This window comes from Eptatretus burgeri, chromosome 9 (genome assembly GCF_056783735.1).
Source record: "Eptatretus burgeri isolate ZD-2024b chromosome 9, Ebu_testis_v1, whole genome shotgun sequence".
NCBI lineage: Eukaryota > Metazoa > Chordata > Myxini > Myxiniformes > Myxinidae > Eptatretus > Eptatretus burgeri.
The window spans coordinates 100,168,358-100,183,357 of NC_140969.1; the positions used below are offsets into that span (position 1 = coordinate 100,168,358).

At 41.3% G+C, this 15,000-nt stretch overlaps 1 protein-coding gene across 3 annotated transcripts in view; it reads right to left on the bottom strand.

Moving 5' to 3' along the window:
• The window catches only part of LOC147020741 (interleukin-27 subunit beta-like), a 38,463-nt gene that overhangs the window by 9,375 nt on the left and 14,088 nt on the right, over positions 1 to 15,000 (bottom strand). For 2 of the 3 annotated variants that reach the window (XM_085896352.1, XM_085896350.1), the window contains exons 2-5: positions 11,645 to 11,713; positions 11,438 to 11,546; positions 9,139 to 9,305; positions 1,313 to 1,476 (exon numbers count right to left, since the gene is read on the bottom strand). In XM_085896352.1, the coding sequence (XP_085752478.1) occupies positions 1,313 to 1,476; positions 9,139 to 9,305; positions 11,438 to 11,546; positions 11,645 to 11,711 (507 nt within the window). In that variant the 5' untranslated portion in view covers positions 11,712 to 11,713. Of the gene's footprint in view, positions 1 to 1,292; positions 1,477 to 9,138; positions 9,306 to 11,437; positions 11,547 to 11,644; positions 11,714 to 15,000 lie in introns of all 3 variants that reach the window. The other variant, XM_085896351.1, reaches the window with a different exon arrangement.

The window sequence follows — 15,000 nt, forward strand, 5'->3', positions numbered from 1 at the left end:
CCTCAGCCAGGCACCGGCGAGGCCCGCCCACTCCACGCGAGTGGACTCCTCAATAAAGAGTTGGAGCGTTTGGAGAAGCCGAATAGGAACTGCGAAAGCGAGGATTCTGTCTCTGGAAAACGAGCTTCCAGAGACAACAGGTGGACCGTGGTACGTTGTTGCCAGCGAACCGAAGGCTGCAAGTGCTCGGGTACCATGGATCGCAATGGAGGATGGGATATAAACATTTATTACCCTAACTAAAAAAAAAAAAACATCGCAACATCGAAAGTGTCAAAAACGATTCATAGCACGATATCTCAAAAAAGTTGTGTATGGATTCGGACGAAACTTGGTGGACACGTGAGGTGTGTGACAAGGACGAATTAATTCGATTTTGGTAAAAATGCGAATCTGGATCCGGATAAGATTATTTTTTACTTTTTATAAGTGATTCTTCACCATTGAGATCTGGGACCCAAAAACGATATTTCAAAAAGTTCTGGATGGACTATAACGAAACTTGGTGGATGAGTTGGTTAGACGACAAGAACAAACCAATTAAATTTTGGTTCAGGTCAGTAGATCCGGCCTATCAGTGGGATGCAAAACGTAAACTCTTTAGTCTATCAGAGGTACGCACTCTCCCAATGCCAACCACCAGATCTGTTCAGATATTTAATCATGTTTCTATCCATCGTTGTCTCCATATACATTTAAATAAACCCTTTATTTCCTCGAAACTTTTTCCCATCATCTTGCCTTCCAACACACAAGCAACAGGCAGTCTCATGCTTCGGCGTCATCACAGGAGAATTCAATAATGTTGAGAATTTTTAATTCCACAGAATCTCAGAGAAAGTCGTGATGCTGGAGTGTCAGCCCACAGTGGAGAGCAGTACTCCATTGAGCTATGGACAGAGGCTTTGTAGATTGTGAGTCACTCAGATTTTCTAAGGAAAGACTTTGATCGACGGAGGATGCCCAGTCTGTGGCTGGCTTCAGAGACCAATTCAAAGCCAAACACCTACCGTGTGAGATATTCTGACATCCATCACCATACCAGATACTACCTATCAGGAAGGATTCCAAATTAAGTATGAAAACTGGCCTTGACTTAACTTCTGAGATATAGAACGAAGGGGAAAAGAATAGAATGGAAAAAAAAGAAGATGTGGATCATACGATTCAACGCAACTGTGACAAACTCTAATAGGCATCTAGAATGTTCTTGTCATTTTGACAAGGTATAGGTTGGTTGTGCCTCTCAATATTGATTACTCCAAGTTATGCCAAATTGTTTTCACAGTCACCTTGATGTTAGTTTACTCACCACAGACCACTTCTTTTGAATCTGTTGCCGGTACTGGAGGAAGTAGCGGAATCGGACTGGATCTCCAGCAGTATACGTAGCAGGTTTTTTCCAATGCACGTGCACGCAGCTGTCACAGCCAGGCACTTGCTCAGCCTCAATGTGTGATGGAGGGTCAGGTTGCACTGGAACACACCAATCACAGTCTGTCGTTGCTCAGTTTTTAAAGTAACCTATTGCCAAATCAGAAAATTGGTGAAAGTTTAAAACTGGGCAATAAAACACACAGAAGATTGGTCGCAAGAGGAGAATGGAACGTGACATTGTACCTATGACTTCCATGCTATCTTCACGAAAATCTACATATGAACCCAATAAGAAAAACAGATTAATTCCATGGACCATTTGAATTAATTGGATTGAACAAAACACCTGGAAACTTTTCAAGGGACAAGGCGATCAACTTACAATTTTGTTTCCCCAATATAACTGATTCTGCACAAACGCTATCTAAAATGCATGTCTCATGGAGAAAGAAAGGTTCAACATATTGTTGTGCATCTGTGAGTTTTATTCCACCAATTCGCCTCCACACACATGTCAATCTGTTAACCTCCCACACTTGGTCGTTTAACTTTCATGAGCCTCAACTTTATCATAAAACAAAATGGCGAAGTGAATATAGCTGAACAGGAAAGCTGCATTCTGCACATCATATAGACACCCAGGCATTACTCCTGCAATATGCCATGGATTCTTCTTCATGGAACACTATCCTGTCCAATGTAGTCAAACGCTATTTTACCGAATGTAGTCCAATGTAGTCAAATGCTATTTTATCGAATGTAGTCAAACGCTATTTTATCGAATGTAGTCGAATGCAGTCAAATGCTATTTTATCGAATGTAGTCGAATGTAGTCAAACGCTATTTTATCGAATGTAGTCAAACGCTATTTTATCGAATGTAGTCGAATGCAGTCAAATGCTATTTTACCGAATGTAGTCGAATGCAGTCAAATGCTATTTTATCGAATGTAGTCAAATGCTATTTTATCGAATGTAGTCAAATGCTATTTTATCGAATGTAGTCAAACGCTATTTTACCGAATGTAGTCGAATGCAGTCAAATGCTATTTTATCGAATGTAGTCAAATGCTATTTTATCGAATGTAGTCAAATGCTATTCTGCTGAATGTAGTCGAATGCTATTCTGTCGAATGTCGTCAAACGCTATTTTACCGAATGTAGTCGAATGCAGTCAAATGCTATTTTCTCGAATGTAGTCAAACGCTATTTTGTCGAATGTAGTCAAACGCTATTTTACTGAATGTAGTCGAACGCTATTTTGTCGAATGTAGTCAAACGCTATTTTGTCGAATGTAGTCAAACGCTATTTTGTCGAATGTAGTCAAACGCTATTTTGTCGAATGTAGTCAAACGCTATTTTACCGAATGTAGTCGAATGCAGTCAAACGCTATTCTGCAGATTGTAGTCGAATACTATTCTGTCGAATGTCGTCAAACGCTATTTTACCGAATGTAGTCAAATGCAGTCAAACGCTATTTTGTTGAATGCAGTCAAACGCTATTTTACCGAATGTAGCTGAATACAGTCAAACGCTATTTTGTCGAATGTAGTCGAATGCTATTCTGCCGAATGTCGTCAAATGCAATTCTGCAGATTGTAGTCGAATGCTATTCTGTCGAATGTCGTCAAACGCTATTTTACCGAAAGTAGTCGAATGCAGTCAAACGTTATTTTGTCGAATGTAGTCGAATGCAGTGAAACGCTATTTTACCGAATGTCGTCGAATGTCGTCAAACGCGATTTTGTCGAATGGAGTCGAATGCTATTCTGCTGATTGTAGTCCAATGCTATTCTGTCGAATGTCGTCAAACACTATTTTGTCGAATGTAGTCGAATGCAGTCAAACGCTATTCTGCAGATTGTAGTCGAATACTATTTTTTTTTTTTTTTTTTTTTTTTTTTTTGTATACCTTGGTCGAGGCTCGTATGAGAGCTAACACACAACTCACAGCAAGGAGGCATGAGACAAGACGGGCGGGAGTGGAAGGGACAAAACATTGGGGAACAGACACAGGTGAACTGTGGAAGGGAGAGGGATGGGGATGGGACGGGGAACATGGCGAGGGGAAGATGGACATTAAAGGGACTTTCAGGAAGGAAAGCAGGAGAATTGAAGGAAGTGGGCTTGGGTGGATTATCGGGGGTAGAAAAGATCGAGGATTTGGATGGGGGAAGATAAGAGGTGGTGGTGAACAGCTGTTTTGAAAGCCTGAAGGGAAGAATGGGAAAGAATAGAGTGAGGAAGTTTATTCCAAAGGCGGGAAAAAAGAGGAATGAAAGAGTGAAGATGAGCAGTGATTCGTGATTTTGGTAGTTTTACCAGAAGGGGGTTGTTGGCGGACCTTGAGCGCCCTGTGGAAATGTGGTTGGGACAAATCGCAGAGAGAGCAGCCGGGGCAACGCTGGAGAGGAGTCGGTAGAAGACAGAAAGACCACCGACCAACCTGCGGTGATTGAGTGAGAGGCCCAAAGACTCAGCTTCATTGCGGGAGATGCCAATGATCTTAAAAGCCCTGGTTTCGACAGCGTGAAGTCGAGAAAGGTGGGAGGCAGGAGCACCAGCCCAGAGGGGAGAGCAGTACTCCATCAGGCTACGGACAAAAGCTTTGTAAGTGGTCAGGAGCTCAAGAGGGCCGAGGAAGGACTTTGCACGACGGAGGATTCCCAGTCGGCGACTGGCTTTTGAGGCGAGGTTGGAAATGTGACTTTCCCAGGAAAGGTCATGGCAGATAGTGAGACCCAGAAGCTTGAAAGAAAAGACTTCTTCCAGAGGATTGTTGAGAAAGTGGATGGGGGGGTTTTGTAAACGGTCCTTTCGAAGAGACATAGTGAGAGTGTGAGATTTGTCTGGATTGAAAGACATGTTCCACGTGTTGGACCAGTTTGTGATTTTATCCAGATCTGCAGTGAGTGAAGAAGCTGCTGCTTGCCGGGCTGAGGGATGACAGATGGTACGGCAGAGGGTTGAGTCATCGGCAAAGAGAAATAGAGGATTTTCCAGAGAGTCCGAGAGATCATTGATGAGAATATTCTGTTTTAAGAATCTGTTATTATTCTGTTGAGAATAATACTATTCTGTCGAATGTCGTCAAACGCTATTTTACCGAATGTAGTCAAATGCAGTCAAACGCTATTTTGTTGAATGCAGTCAAACGCTATTTTACCGAATGTAGCCGAATACAGTCAAACGCTATTTTGCCGAATGTAGTCGAATGCTATTCTGCCGAATGTCGTCAAATGCTATTCTGCTGATTGTAGTCGAATGCTATTCTGTCGAATGTCGTCAAACGCTATTTTACCGAAAGTAGTCGAATGCAGTCAAACGTTATTTTGTCGAATGTAGTCGAATGCAGTGAAACGCTATTTTACCGAATGTCGTCGAATGTCGTCAAACGCGATTTTGTCGAATGGAGTCGAATGCTATTCTGCTGATTGTAGTCCAATGCTATTCTGTCGAATGTCGTCAAACACTATTTTGTCGAATGTAGTCGAATGTAATCAAACGCTATTTTGTCGAATGTCGTCGAATGCTATTCTGCCGAATGTAGTCGAATGCAGTCAAATGCTATTTTGTCGAATGTAGTCAAACGCTATTTTACTGAATGTAGTCGAATGTTGTCAAACGCTATTTTGCCGATTGTAGTCGAATGTAGTCAAACGCTATTTTGTCGAATGTCGTCGAATGCTATTCTGCTGAATGTAGTCGAATGCTATTCTGTCGAATGTAGTCAAATGCTATTTTACCGAATGTAGTCCAATGTCGTCAAACGCTATTTTACCGAATGTAGTCCAATGTAGTCAAACGCTATTTTACCGAATGTAGTCCAATGTAGTCAAACGCTATTTTACCGAATGTAGTCGAATGTCATCAAACGCGATTTTGTCGAATGGAGTCGAATGCTATTCTGCTGATTGTAGTCTAATGCTATTTTGTCGAATGTCGTCAAACACTATTTTGTCGAATGTAGTCGAATGTAGTCAAATGCGATTTTGTCGAATGTCGTCAAACGCTATTTAACCGAATGTAGTCCAATGTAGCCAAATGCTATTTTGTCGAATGTCGTCGAATGTCGTCAAACGCTATTTTACCGAATGTAGTCGAATGTAGTCAAACGCTATTTTGTCGAATGCTATTCTGCTGAATGTAGTCGAATGCTATTCTGTCGAATGTCGTCAAACGCTATTTTACCGAATGTAGTCGAATGCAGTCAAATGCTATTTTGTCGAATGTAGTCAAACGCTATTTTGTCGAATGTAGTCAAACGCTATTTTACTGAATGTAGTCGAACGCTATTTTCTCGAATGTAGTCAAACGCTATTTTGCCGAATGTAGTCAAACGCTATTTTGTCGAATGCTATTTTACCGAATGTAGTAGAATGCAGTCAAACGCTATTCTGCAGATTGTAGTCGAATACTATTCTGTCGAATGTCGTCAAACGCTATTTTACCGAATGTAGTCAAATGCAGTCAAACGCTATTTTGTTGAATGCAGTCAAACGCTATTTTACCGAATGTAGCCGAATACAGTCAAACGCTATTTTGTCGAATGTAGTCGAATGCTATTCTGCCGAATGTCGTCAAATGCTATTCTGCTGATTGTAGTCGAATGCTATTCTGTCGAATGTCGTCAAACGCTATTTTACCGAAAGTAGTCGAATGCAGTCAAACGTTATTTTGTCGAATGTAGTCGAATGCAGTGAAACGCTATTTTACCGAATGTCGTCGAATGTCGTCAAATGCGATTTTGTCGAATGGAGTCGAATGCTATTCTGCTGATTGTAGTCCAATGCTATTCTGTCGAATGTCGTCAAACACTATTTTGTCGAATGTAGTCGAATGTAGTCAAACGCTATTTTGTCGAATGTCGTCAAACGCTATTTAACCGAATGTAGTCGAATGTAGTCAAACGCTATTTTGTCGAATGTCGTCGAATGCTATTCTGCCGAATGTAGTCGAATGCAGTCAAATGCTATTTTGTCGAATGTAGTCAAACGCTATTCTGCCGAATGTAGTCGAATGCAGTCAAATGCTATTTTGTCGAATGTAGTCAAACGCTATTTTACTGAATGTAGTCGAATGTTGTCAAACGCTATTTTGCCGATTGTAGTCGAATGTAGTCAAACGCTATTTTGTCGAATGTCGTCGAATGCTATTCTGCTGAATGTAGTCGAATGCTATTCTGTCGAATGTAGTCAAACGCTATTTTACCGAATGTAGTCCAATGTAGTCAAACGCTATTTTACCGAATGTAGTCCAATGTAGTCAAACGCTATTTTACCGAATGTAGTCCAATGTAGTCAAACGCTATTTTACCGAATGTAGTCCAATGTAGTCAAACGCTATTTTACCGAATGTAGTCGAATGTCATCAAACGCGATTTTGTCGAATGGAGTCGAATGCTATTCTGCTGATTGTAGTCTAATGCTATTTTGTCGAATGTCGTCAAACACTATTTTGTCGAATGTAGTCGAATGTAGTCAAATGCGATTTTGTCGAATGTCGTCAAACGCTATTTAACCGAATGTAGTCCAATGTAGCCAAATGCTATTTTGTCGAATGTCGTCAAACGCTATTTAACCGAATGTAGTCGAATGTAGTCAAACGCTATTTTGTCGAATGTCGTCGAATGCTATTCTGCTGAATGTAGTCGAATGCTATTCTGTCGAATGTCGTCAAATGCTATTTTACCAAATGTAGTCGAATGCAGTCAAATGCTATTTTGTCGAATGTAGTCAAACGCTATTTTACTGAATGTAGTCGAATGTTGTCAAACGCTATTTTGCCGATTGTAGTCGAATGCTATTCTACTGAATGTAGTCAAATGCTATTCTGCTGAATGGAGTCTTATGCTGTTTTACAGAATGTCGTCGAATGCTATTCTTTCGAATGTCGTCAAACGCTATTTTGCCGATTGGAGTCGGATGCTATTCTTTCGAAAGTCGTCGAACGCTATTTTGCCGATTGTAGTCGAACGCTATTCTGCTGATTGTAGTCAAACACTATTCTGCTGAATGTCGTGGAATGCTATTCGGTTGAATGTAGTCGAATGCTATTCGGTTGAATGTAGTCGAATGCTATTCGGTTGAATGTAGTCGAATGCTATTCGGTTGAATGGAGTCGAATGTTATTCGGTTGAATGCCGTGGAATGCTATTCGGTTGAATGTAGTGGAATGCTATTCGGTTGAATGTAGTCGAATGCTATTCAGTCAAATGTTGTGGAATGCTATTATGGAATTATTATGCGACATGTGTTGAGCAGTAATATTGACATGCGCACCGGAAAACTGGCACAAACTTTTAATGTCAGAACAGAATTTTCACTTGGGCCAAAGTATCCCACATCGGTGTGAAGGCCCCTCCAGCATCTTGTCCCCGAGACAATGGAAAACTGCCCCATATCCCCAATGGAAAGCGGCAGCCCTTTGTGGCTGAAGACCCAAGAGGAGTGGATCGTCTTCTTGTCTATGATAACCGAGTGATCAGGATCATGAGACCTGGTTGGTATTCCATAGATCGTGAGCTGAAGACATTACAATGGATTTGGATTTTAGCTTACTCGTATACACCCACTTCCTTCCTACAGGAGCGGCAGGAAAGGTCATGTTATTATTTTCTCTGGGGTACATAGATTACAGTAAATCTCGGCTCAGGTCCAATAGCCTGTGATGGACACGATAAGCATATAATGCCTCAAGAACGTCGGGTTTTCTCCCTTTCAGTTTGGTGTTAAACAGCAGTAATGACCATTTCAAAAAGGTAATCATACGTGTTCGTGGTTTATAATTATTATTTTTTAAACTTCTGGTAGTTCCCCAAGAAACACCACAATAAGCTATTTCTTTGCCGCGTCTCGCGTTGCGAACGTGGCTCGAAGAGAGCTCGGCATTGTTCTTCCTCTTCTTGTGAAGAGAAGACAAAACCTTTAGGACTCGGCTCTTTTATATACAGGATCCGGATCTCCTTAAATACTAAACACCTGTACACATCCTCACATTGAGGGTGCCTTTTGAGAGCGTCTATCATGAACTTTTAAATATATTCGGACATTTGCTTTAAAGTTTCGAAAAGTTCACCTTACTATTTAAAGATTATTCCATTTAGTGTATTGTAATTTCGTAAATACACGATTTTGTCGTCATGAATGACGATCGTCCATGACGGGTCTCGCTATTGGCTCTGTCAAGGCACGTGACGAAATATCGGAAGTTGTTGTTGTTTTCTTTTTTTCTTCTTCTTCTTCCTCTTCTTCTTCTGGTGAAGACAAAACCTTTAGGACGCGGCTCTTGGACATATTTGTCCTTGTTTATATACGTTAACACGACGTTTGACGAAGGAGGGATGGGGGGATATTTTTCATATTAATATTGTTTTCTCATAACATTCATATTATGATATCATCATTGGTGTTATTACATTTGTTATTGGAAGCAGCCTTGGAAAAACGCCACGATAAGCTATCTATACACCTGAACAGGGATTTTGCGCAGGACGGAAAATCCTCTTGGGGAGGGAGGCAAATGAAGTCGCTACAGCCTCCATCGTGTGACCCAATTAGTACTCCTGTAAAGTTTGGTTGATATTTGATAACTAACGACTGAATGTATCGCGGTCAAAAAGACAGACAGATGCAAAATTGTGTATTTTAGTGTGATAACACACACACACACACACACACACACACACACACACACACACACACACACACACACACACACACACACACACACACACACACACACACACACACACACCTTACCAATGGCCTCAACGATGAACTGCATTCGTCCTGTAACCTTCCCCAGTGGGGTTGAGGCATTCACAATGATGGTGTACGGTGAGTTGCTGAACAGAATGAGGTCACTCAAAGTACACGACCGAAACGAGGGGTTACTTTTTTGACATTTCTTCTCAACTTTGCCCAACCTGTAGAACACATTCGGACTTGATAAGAAATACTCAAAACCAAGGAGCATTTCATAGCAGCTCAACCCGGAATGATTATATTAACCATTACTGGACCTCAAATGCTCAACACACTTTTATTTTGAACCCAAACTCCAACTACAAACTCAAACCAGGTCATGTTTTTCACTCCATTGTCTCAAACCATAGGTAAGTCATAGTTATGCTAACCTTCCTCCAATGAAACCACAGCTAAACCTCTCATCCCGAGAAGTGGATATAATTCTTATTTTCATTTAAACTTCGGAAGCGTGCGGGACAGGTCTGCTTGTCTGCAAACAAGTTCTTCAACTATTAAAGGTCCTGGAAGTGCTCAAGCAAACATTCATACCTTCAGAGTTCTTATTCACGTTCTTTTATTTGATGTTGTTCCTTCACATGTTAACTTTATTACTCTACATGGGTTCCTCCTGATTTCTTGTGTGAATATATCATTTTATGGTGGCACCCAACCCTGATTGTCAGGTCAGTCCAGGCCAGATCAGATTTGTTGAATTGCTTCTGATATCATGTAAAACCGTACTAATCTGGTCATGGTCGAGTGCTGGTGATTAATCCGGCTCCCCCACTAGGTCCCCCTGGTGTGGAGGGTGTATGGATATGGACGCGCAGTGGGATTATATACAAAACCTGCCAAAGGGCAAAGGAGCTCCTTGTGAGCCAAAGGCCATCCAGGTCTCGTGCCAACTGCATCTGCGGACGTCCTCCTGCAGTGGGTTACCTTCCCTTGGAGGTTGGTGGCAGAATTTGCTCTCCGGCCACTGTAAAAATACTTCACCCCACAAAAAAAAACACACAGTAGTGTGTGTTGGGGTTGTGCTGCAGTGTCCTCCACTAAACGAGTCTCCTCGGGTTAACCTGAAGCAGTCCCTTAAGGTGGGTGCCTGGAATGCCCCATCCCTAAGAGATGGGGATGGGCCAGGCACTGCCTGGGGGATGGCCAGACGGAGGCACCTGAAGTACCGGCAGAAAGTGGACGCAGCGACGCACTGTGCCACATGCTCCCAATGTATGTATGTATGTATGTATGTATAACTTTTTGTATTAATATGTGTATATGGTGACGGAGAAGCCTGGTGTTGGCTTCATGGTTAAGGTGGCTGGCTTAAGATCTTAGAGTTCTGAGTTTGAGCCCCCTGCTAAGCCATTAAAATTACACCAGGTGGGTTGACTCTGAGATCGGCAAAACAAGACAGTACCATCTTATTGGCAAGAATGAGCCATTTGAGTGTCCTGTGTGCGGTGACCCATCCAGGATCGTGTCCCCCAGCCAATGGAAAACTTCCCTGTGCCACAATAGAAAACGGCAGCCGTATGTGTCTGAAGACGTGCGAGGAGTGGATCTTCCACTTTCCCATGGTGACCAAGTGATGAGGATCATGAGACCGGGTTGATATTCTTGAGATGGTGAGTTTATAATTTGCTGAACAAAAGATTCCTAAGGATTTGCAGTTTAGCTTCTGGAAATCAAGATATCAAAATTGCAACAAAACCAGATCACTCACCAATGATCTTCAATCAAGGGATCTTACGGTCGTTCACAATGGTCGCTTTGGATGTGCGTGTTCCGTTCATCTCGAGAGGGTCAAGCAGGCATAAGAAATGGCAGTTTACTTTTGTGACTGGCTCTTATGGCTTCAGGTATAGGCACAACGATGTTGCCAATAAAAGACAGGGGTAACCACATTCCCCATCCAATAAAAATTAATGGAATCTCTCGCATCAAATGGTGTTGATCAAGTAGTTTTACCCTGTGTTTGCATTTATTTATTTTTCCTCAAATAAATCTTCAGGAGTTCCTGAGAAGTTTTGAGACATATGGAGTACTTTATAGTCCTGGAGGATTTTCTTTAAAGGAATATCATTGGCAACCTTTTCCATGATCCTCCGCCGAGACAGTTATAGCCTCGTTCAAAGTGTAAAGCGAATGTATCAAAGACGCCAGATTTGTCGGAATCATTGTCCAAGTTCTAAAAGAGTCCTCAACTTGCAGGATAGATAATTGCCAACTGGTAAATGGAATGAATCTCCTCAAAATAAATTATTCTATCTTTCCATGAAGTTTAGCGTTGGGAATGCAATTTCCGAGGTACCGGTATACAGCGTGGACCTCGGATGCCGGACGATACTCCTCGTCTAACGTCCAGTGGCATGTAACATTGTGTGGGTAAAACCGAGATCTGCAGGCGATCTGTACGTGATCTGCAAATGAGAAACCAAAGAATTGCATGATTATCACATCATTATCCACAAACATATTTTATATCATTCTCAAATCAGATGACAAACACAATCCGTACCTTCTCCTTGGCAGAGATGCGCGAAAATGCACAACAAAGCAGCAATGAGCGGTTGGAATCCCATCATCACTGGAGTAAAAAAAAAAAAAGGAAATTGAACAATGACCATGTGTGGTACAAACAGAGAGGGTGTATAGTCTGATCTATTAACTTTGTACATATACAGTCCTAATCTGTGATGTACATGTACAGTCCAGTGATGCCCGGTGCTGTTCTAATCCTTTTCACATTTAAAAAAAAAAAAATCTAATTTTGTTTGTTTCTATTTTTGTGGGTGCCTAAAACACTTCCCTACACCCATTGAGGAATGGGGTCGGGTATCATGTAATAGTATTACCTTTCATATAGTTACAAAGGCTTAGGCATGAGAGAGCGATTAACGAGAACAACAAAAAAAATCCCCCAAAAAATCCAACTTTTGTTTTCAAAATTTTCAAAAGCTTTTTCTGCCACAAGCACTTCCCCACACTCACTGATGAACCTCTGAAAGTTTGACGACGATACGTTTGGCCAGCTCAGAAAAATAGACACACAAACACACGTGGATAATTTGAAACTTGGTCGGTCTCCGCTCCATCTTCTGAAATCCACTCTCGTGTGGAGATAACAGCCAACAACAGCAACTTGTATGGACACACACACACACTTCTGTATTTTGTGGTTTTATTCCTCTTTTTTATGCAGCACAAAGCTGCAGGTGGCAGACTTTGCTGAATGCAAGCGCAGTGCCTCCTGTAGGTTCGAGCAGGAATGTGTAATTTGTAAAGGATGCTGTTGATAGCTCACCCGCTATATTCACTCATTCAGAGTGAAGGACACCGTGGGATCTGTAACATCCACCGAGTCATGCCGGCAGATTGGCCGCCCAGTTTAACGTCCATCCAAGGGACGACACACACAAACACACATTGAAGCCTCGCCCTAGCACCTGCGAGCAGCAGTACGACGACGTACATTGAGCCGTACGACGTGAAGGCAGGTGTATTTCACTCGGTGAGTGGTTCATGCATGGAATGTGGTCCCTGGAAAGGCGGTGGCAGCAGAGACAGTGCACCAGTTTAAATTAGAACATTAGATGTAGATACTGAGATGCAGTGGGATGAGATGGGAACATGGATATTGGCAGGATGACGCAGGCTTGATGGGCCTAATGGCCAGCTCCTCCAGCGTTGAAATTCCTCATGAGGCGAGACAGCTGAGGTGAGTGTGGAAACCTCTCTGATATCCTGCCAGCCCTTTATTGTGATTTTCTTACCTTCAACGATTGGAATCATTGCTGAAGCATTACTTGTTACCTCCACCACTGAAGGTGGACAGAGGTGATGTTTCCACCCCTGTTTGTGTTTCTTTGTCTGTGAGCATGATATCTCAAAAAGTCATGCACGGAGTCATAAGAAACTTGGTGGGCAGGTTGGGTGTGCAACAAGGACAAACTGATTCGATTTTAGTGAAGATCTGAATCCAGATACACAAATTATATATTTTTAAAGTAATTCTTCACCAATGAGATGGGGCCAAAAAATTAACGACTCTTATGTGTGTGTGTGTATATATATATATATATATATATATATATATATATATATATATATATATATATATATATATATATATATATATATATATATATATATATATATATATATATATATATATATATATATATATATATATATATATATATATATATATATATATATATATATATATGCAGGGGCTGCAAAATTATGAATACAGTTAGGATTATACCAGTATATCATTACTGTATACCTACTTTTGCAGCCCCCTGTATATATATATATATATATATATATATATATATATATATATATATATATATATATATATATATATATATATATATATATATCTTCTTCTTCTTCTTTCGGCTGCTCCCGTTTGGGGTCGCCACAGCGGATCATCCGTATGATCCGCATAGTGATTTGGCACATGTTTTACGCCGGATGCCCTTCCTGACGCAACCCTGGTCGCCTCTTACGACACAGGGATATGGTAGACCTATTTTAACCGGGGTATATACCGGCCCAGTACACTGGTACTCATTTCGCCGACCTCGGAAGGATGACAGGCTGAGTCAACCCCCTGGTGTATTAATTCAGTGGCTCAACGGGGCTTGAACTCAGGACCTCTTGGATCCCAAGCCGCTGCCCTAACCACTGCGCCAACACCAGGCATATATATACATATATATATATATATATATATATATATATATATATATATATATATATATATATATATATATATATATATATATATATATATATATATATATATATATATATATATATATATATATATATATATATATACATATATATATATATATATATATATATATATATATATATATATATATATATATATATATACATATATACAGTGGGGAGAACAAGTATTTGATACACTGCCGATTTTGCAGGTTTTCCCACTTACAAAGCACGTAGAGGTCTGTAATTTTTTATCATAGGTACACGTCAACTGTGAAAGACGGAATCTAAAACAAAGATCCTGAAAATCACATTGTATGATTTTTAAAAAATTAATTTGCATTTTATTGCATGAAATAAGTATTTGATACATCATACAAACAGAACTTAATATTTGGTACAGAAACCTTTGTTTGCAATTACAGAGATCAGACGTTTCCTGTAGTACTTACCAAGGTTTGCACAGACTGCAGCAGGGATTTTGGCCCACTCCTCCATACAGATCTTCTCCAGAACCCTTCAGGTTTCGGGGCTGTCGCTGGGCAACACAGACCTTCAGCTCCCTCCAAAGATTTTCTATTGGGTTCAGGTCTGGAGACTGGCTCGGCCACTCCAGGACCTTGAGATGCTTCTTACGGAGCCACTCCTTGGTTGCCCTGGCTGTGTGTTTCGGGTCGTTGTCATGCTGGAAGACCCAGCCACGCCCCATCTTCAATGCTCTTGTTGAGGGAAGGAGGTTGTTGGCTAAGATCTCGTGATACATGGCCCCATCCATCCTCCCCTCAATATGGTGTAGTCGTCCTGTCCCCTTTGCAGAAAAGCATCCCCAAAGAATGATGTTTCCACCTCCAGGCTTCACGGTTGGGATGGTGTTCTTGGGGTTGTACTCATCCTTCTTCTTCCTCCAAACATGGCGAGTGGAGTTTAACCCAAAAAGCTCTATTTTGGTCTCAGACCACATGACCTTCTCCCATTCCTCCTCTGGATCATCCAGATGGTCATTGGCAAACTTCAGACGGGCCTGCACATGCGCTGGCTTGAGCAGAGGGTCTTTGCGTGCACTGCAGGATTTTAATCCATGACGGCGTAGTGTGTTACTTATGGTTTTCTTTGATACCGTGGTCC